The 6,678-nt window shown below is 35.4% G+C and overlaps 1 protein-coding gene across 8 annotated transcripts; it reads left to right on the forward strand.

The window, feature by feature from the left end:
* The first annotated feature begins 235 nt into the window (after positions 1-235).
* LOC107909772 (common plant regulatory factor 1) lies at positions 236-5,162 on the forward strand. 8 transcript variants are annotated; one of them, XM_016837415.2, is made up of 12 exons: positions 240-537; positions 1,546-1,665; positions 2,107-2,202; positions 2,301-2,381; positions 2,796-2,831; positions 3,002-3,156; positions 3,304-3,352; positions 3,481-3,547; positions 3,862-4,073; positions 4,197-4,274; positions 4,401-4,526; positions 4,634-5,162. In XM_016837415.2, exons 2-12 carry the CDS (start codon positions 1,603-1,605, stop codon positions 4,793-4,795), a joined length of 1,125 nt encoding a protein of 374 aa, XP_016692904.1. In that variant the 5' UTR covers positions 240-537; positions 1,546-1,602; the 3' UTR covers positions 4,796-5,162. The 8 variants fall into 8 exon arrangements, with proteins under 8 accessions (XP_016692909.1, XP_016692904.1, XP_016692905.1 ...); XM_016837416.2 differs by having other exon boundaries at positions 3,865-4,073; XM_016837417.2 differs by having other exon boundaries at positions 3,481-3,529.
* Positions 5,163-6,678: the final 1,516 nt, after the last annotated feature.

Here is a 6,678-nt window from a genome sequence, read left to right on the forward strand (position 1 = left end):
AATAACTTCTCCCAAATTATTTTAATTAATGAAACATGAACATGTAAGCCCACATGACGGAAAGGACAGGTTGGACTTGGACCCCTTACCCAAGATGCTTCATCCACTAATCGACGAACACGTGTAAGGCACAGGTGACGTTGGAATAAATGAATGGGCAGCGCCAGAATCGATGGGCCAACTCAACCACCAACTGTGCCCTCCCTTATATACGGTGGATTTGTACACTTGTTTGTTTCAACGACACGTTTTTGGTGATGTGGATGTTGCCTTCACTTTGGCACTCCCTCTCTTTTTTCTTCTCCCACACCCTCCTCCTCCTCCTCCTGTATCTCTCTCTTATTCTCCGCGAATTTTAAAAGAAAAGAATTCCCGATCTTTTTCAGCGAAGAAGATAATGCAGTCTTTTTGACTAATATTTCTTTTCAAATTCTCTTCTGTACTTCTTTTTTTCCCTTATTGAAGATAATCTAATATTGATTTGTATTATTATTTTCCAGCCAAGAGAAGGAAGAATCTCGGGTTTCAGATTTTAAGGTACGTTGAAATTAGAGATACATGTTAAATTTTCTGTTTTCTTATTATTATTGGCTTAGTTGATTAATACGTGAAGGTTTTGTTTGGTTCAACTGATGAACGTGCTGGAAAATATTTTCGGATTCCTTTTTCTTTTTAAATTGCATCGTTTCTTTTGCTATCATCCTTTACCATCTCGATATGGTGTGGGTGCTTGAAAGATGGTTATACCCTCGGCTTTCCATGTATTTTCCGGGCTATCCATCTTTCACATTCACTGTTTTTCTCTTCCTCCTTTCGTTGCGGAATTTTATGTTCATGAAAATTTTGTATTATTTGAAACTGGATTAAACCTTTTTTTTCTTGGAGAAAAATTAAAATCCTCTGTTCAGTTGTAAATACTTTTGAAAGCAGCCTATTTGTAATTATACGTTTATGTCATATTCCCCGAGCTTGCTAGTATAGGCTTTAACTCATAAGATGAGCACCTAAGGTAACAAACAATTTTAAGTTTCAATTGTGCAATTAAAATCCATATTCTAAACTTTCCAACATAGTTTGGTGAAAGTTGAATAAGTTAATATCAATGAAGCACCAAATATTTACGTCAGACTGCACTTGTTTTGATTTCTATAAAGTTGTTTATGATAAGCTGGTTAGAATTAGATCAAACATGCTAAGCATCAGGAAGTAGAAATCTGTAAATCTTAACTCTTTGTAGAGAGCATCAAGCCAATTCAAGGAACACGAATGTGACTTTCATTGATTTCTTGGTGTTCTTTTGAGCATTGAAGAAGGCAGTATTCGTTGCACCTGTACAACCATTTGTCTGCTTTGTGAGAGTAATATGGAAGTAGATTGATTTGCGATGATATCTGCATACTTTAAAGCATTTGTTCAGAAATTTTAATATTAAATCAAGTGGTTGGATCTAATTAAATATCAGTATTGATTTGCTTGTATGATTTTTTACTGAGCCATTCTTATTGCTGTCTAGAAAATTTGCTTCATGTTTCTCCTTGATTGCAGTTGACAGAGAGAGGTGAACCAACTTCTATAAAAGGTTTCACCTTTGGTGCTTTGACCATGGGAAACAACGATGAAGGGAAGTCTTCTAAGTCTGACAAATCATCTTCACCAGTGCCAACGGTAAGCTAAGAGATTATGCATGTTTAACTGTTGAAACTAGAAACAAGCTAGAATAGTTTATGTTTATCTTGTTTGGAGCAATGATTAGAGTTTTCATCTGTGACCTAGATGACACAGGTCCAGACCCTATCATCCCCAATATTGTATTTTTTTAAGGAATAGATCTTTAAAGTAGCTGTAGTAGAACTTGCTTTGCATCTAATCTTTCAATAGAGATTACTTTTTGAAGCTGATTTCTAAGTATTGACCAATCTTTTTCTATTCATAGGATCAGAATAATATTCATGTCTATTCTGATTGGGCTGCTATGCAGGTTATCTGCTTTATGCATGCACTTATTTCCCTCTTTTGTGCTGCCATTGTCAAGGCATTGCAATTCACAATCTATTTTTCTTAATAAAATTGCTAATGGGGACTTCATGGTTCTAATTACATATGTAGGCATATTATGGTCCTCATGTCAATATGCCACCATATTACAGTTCAGCTGTGGCATCAGGCCATGCTCCTCCCGCCTATATGTGGGGTCTAACACAGGTATTACCCTTAGCTCCTGTGAAGTTACCTTTATTCAAGCTTTTCACTGAACTAGTCTGCAAATAATTATTGATATACTAATTTATTGGCTCTTCCAGCCTATGATGCCACCCTATGGAGCACCTTATGCAACAATCTACTCTCATGGGGGAGTTTTTGCACATCCCGCAGTTCCTCTGGTAAGTTTACTTTCTCTTAATTAGAGCACCACTTTACTTTGTTTTATAATTTTTGGGATGAGTTCCGGTTATGTATAATTTATGACGTCTGAGTATGTATAGTATGCATGCAGTTTATGATACTCTTCTTATTCCTGGCCTATGTTTCAAGTGTAGACAGTAGCTCTTTTTTATGGTTACCTACTAGATAGTGCTCATTTGATTCTTTAGCTCTACAACTAGAAAGTTGCATTCTTTCACTAACACGGGTGAAGCCAGAAATTTTTTCTTTTTCTTTTTTTTAAGGGGGAGGGGGCTAGGGCCCCCACCCCTCTGCCCTTTCCCCTGTTCGCTAAATAACACTCTAGAATGCTGCTTTTATTGTATCATATTATGTACTAATTCATTTTGTATCTGTTTGCTCCTGAAATCCAGGCATCACACAGTCTTGATGTTCCATCATCACTGGCAGTAAGTGATGCTTTTGTTGGATGAATGCTTCAAAAATGTTTCTGTTTAATCCAAATTTATTGTTCATGCGCATGCAGATACACTGCTTCAATAAGATAACTACGAAGTTGTCAGTCTATGCTTTATGCTTTAAACAGGTGTTGGATATAACTTCAAGCATTTTAATGCAGGCTGCAGGTCCTGTGGAGACACCTGTGAAGTCCCCCGGAAATACTGAACAAGGTTTAATGAAGAAGCTGAAAGGATTTGATGGTCTTGCAATATCAATAGGCAATGGTACTGCTAAGAACGCTGAAGGAAGAGCTAAACCTAGACCATCCCATAGGTTTGTTGATCTTTTCAGGCCAAATTAGTATTATTTAGGACATCAAAGCTATGCTTTAGCAGCCTATTTGTAGGAGATTGCACAACCAAGTGACATTTTCCTAGTTTATCCCTTGTTGTTAGACTAATTTTACAATCATGTGTGCAGTGTGGAGACTGCAGGTTCAACCGATGGTAGTGATGGAAATACAACTGGGGTGAGATCTCCTTCCTATCTGTTTTAAGCTGCTTCCAACATCTTTTTTGATTTTCTTAGAGGTATTTTAGACAACGATGAAGGAAAACATGCTAAAGCTTATCTTTGTGACTTTGCATCTTTTGACAGACGGATCAAAGTAGATGGAAAAGAAGCAGGGAGGGGACACCAACTCTTGGTATGACTCCATTCTTCAGTATGTATATTCTTGATTGGCTAATTCATAGTATACTACTTTTGTGTCGAAATGGTGGCATCTATTTATTTTAACTATTTAGAAACACTATTGAGATTTCCCTACTATGAGGAGATCTTATTAGAGATCTGCAGGCGCACCTTTGGAAATTCTTGATGTGGTATTTAGTACATCTTGAACTTGATATGCAAAAGCTTTTTGTGACATGTCAGAAAATTGAAAGAAAGATAAACATATTATTGAATCTTCAGATACAGTTGACCCACTTTCGTATGTGGAGTTCTAGTGTTATTGATATATGGTCTATGTCTTAGCAGTCGAAGATGAGAAAATTGAGGCGAAGTCTTACCAAGTTGCTGCGGGAGAGGTGACTGCAACCATTTCTCCTAAACCAATTGGAACTGTAGTTTCTCCTGGCATGACCACAGGAACAATATTGGAGCTTAGGAACACCCCCAACAAGAATGCTATGTCCAGTGCTATGGGTGTACATTGTGGAGTAATGCCCACTGAAGTCTGGTTGCAGGTATTTGTGAATTGAAGTATTGTATATCTATTATTCTTTCTATCATGTCTTCATTTTAGTATGAGAGGGGAGGGGGTTGTGCTGTCTTAAACTGTTTCTGAGTTTTAAATGAAATTTAACTAGAATGAGCGGGAGCTGAAACGGGAGAGGCGAAAACAATCTAATAGAGAATCCGCTAGAAGGTCAAGGCTGAGGAAGCAGGTACAAGAAATACAGCTTTTTTTTTTCTCCTGTGCTTAAAAAACTTTCTTTGAGCCTTTTTACCAGATAATGAAGTATATATAGCAATGAATCATAATGAAGCTAATGTAATAGATTCTTATGTAGGCTGAGACTGAAGAGCTTGCCCGTAAAGTTGAATCCTTAACTTCAGAGAATGCAGCACTCAGATCTGAAATAAACCAATTAACTGAAATGTCAGAAAAAGTAAGGCTCGAAAATGCGATATTAGTGGTAAGCGGGCACTTTTAGGCTTTAGCCTACTCTTTTCTGGTAGTTTAACTTGCTACATGTGTGATTGCCCCTGTTGACTCCATACTTGTAATTAACTTGCAATTCAGGAGGAACTGAAAAACGCTCAACTCGGACACGGACAGGAGAATGTTTTGAACAAAAAGGAAGACAAGGAGGATGAAATGTGTGAGAAAAAGTCAGACTCCGGTGCCAAGCTGCATCAACTCTTGGATCCGAGTCCTAGAGACGATGTAGTGGCTGCTGGCTGAATGAGGAGAAGAGTTGTGGCCTAGTGATTTTGGTATTAAATTGGAGGAAATCAGGTAGCTTTGGCATAATTTAGAAGCCCAAGGCTACTACTGAAAGTTAGCATAGGGATGAAATAGTTGGTTAGGGATTGTGATGGACGGCACTTTTTGCATTTGTAAGTTAGGTTTTGTAATAGCAGAAGTGATGTAATTTTATTTGAAAATTAGAGTGAAAGAGGAAGTCGTGTAGGTTAACGGGAATTGGAGTGTAGCAGAGGATAGTAGAATAGAAACCTGTAATACGTAATCTCTAATGATTATTCAAAATTTTATTGTCATAAACATTTGAAATTTGAAAATGCTACAAATCACCGTTGGTTCTCTTTCATTTCATGCTTGAATGGATTTTGCTGTCACTTTCAGATTAAAGTATTTGTACATAACTGTTACGTACCGATGAAAAAATTTTAATCTCCTGTGTACAATCAATATATCCTCCTTTTAATCTTCCACGGACTTGAATTTTCAGTCAAATTCTATATATCATTTTTGTGCCATGCGTTTTTAGTAGATTTAATTTATCTATTATGCATTTTCATTTCAACTTTTTTTTTCTTCTAATTATGTCTTTTGAACAAAAATTTTATAACTAAGGGCTATTCAAACTCAAAAGTAAAAGTTAAAAATCTCTGCCTTGAAGTATTTTTTTGTTCAAAACTACTTTTGAAAACTCAAAAGTATCTTGTTAATAACCTTAAATATAAGATGGATTGAATACATAGCAGAGGACCTTTCTTACAGTTTTACCTACATTTTCCAACGAATTTGTAATATTTTGTGGTAGTTAGTAGCGAACTTTGATTTGGATAGAACATTTTCTCTGGTATAAGTTGAAGAATAAGCAACAAAGAAAAGCCCTTTTTGTTTGGTTGACATTCTAAAACTAATCTGTAGTCTAGTCATTTAGTTACGAAATAACTAATTCCTTGTCAAAAATCGAAATATCTAATCCTATATAACATAAATTTAGTATAAGATTCCAACCAAACTTGCTTCACAAAAACAAGAGAACAAAATAAAGAAAAAGGGAGCACATGACATGACATGAGACATAGGAGATGGGAGGAGGCAATGAAATGGGTGAATGAAGACCAACATAGAAAAAAGTCCAAAATAGGAGGCTGCCTGCCCACATGCTTTCAAAAATCAAAATTTCGAACCCTAAATCTCCTTCCAACACTGCCAGCATTTTTTGTCCTGCACATGTCCCCCCCCCCCTCCTCTCTCTCTTACCTCCACAATAGAATATTAAGACATCCAAATTCATTTTCTATAATAATTAAATATATTCTATTGTATTCATGTTACAAGAAATTGTTAGACTATACGTGGCGAGGACCATTTTGAATAAAGGCTTCATTACATGCACGTAATCTCCTATTATAGCCATATAATACAGAAAAATGGGATACAACGTCTTGATTTTACAATGTTTTATTTTGAAAATGGCACGAGGTAATTAATCATCACCTCTCTTTTTTTTTTGGCTGCTTTTATGCCCAGAACTATTTGTTTCTGTAATTTGTATAATTAGATTTAAAATTAGGAAATTTCAGAAAAGGCTTGTGAATTTATTTTGGGTAAATTATAAAAATAGTTATTTGAATACACATTTAGTTTTATTTGATTACCTGATTTTTTTTTTCGATTTAGACATTCTCCCATTAGTTTCTTTTAGAGGAGTGACAAAAAAATAATATCGGTTTCTTTTTATTGGGCTAATAATAAATTTAATTCACTGGTATTTATATATTTTATTAATTTAATCATAAATTTAAAAAATTTAACAAATTTAGCCCTCAAGGTTAATAATTTTTTTAAAATATTTGACCTTATTTTGATTT

This window comes from Gossypium hirsutum, chromosome A11 (genome assembly GCF_007990345.1).
Source record: "Gossypium hirsutum isolate 1008001.06 chromosome A11, Gossypium_hirsutum_v2.1, whole genome shotgun sequence".
Taxonomy (NCBI): domain Eukaryota; kingdom Viridiplantae; phylum Streptophyta; class Magnoliopsida; order Malvales; family Malvaceae; genus Gossypium; species Gossypium hirsutum.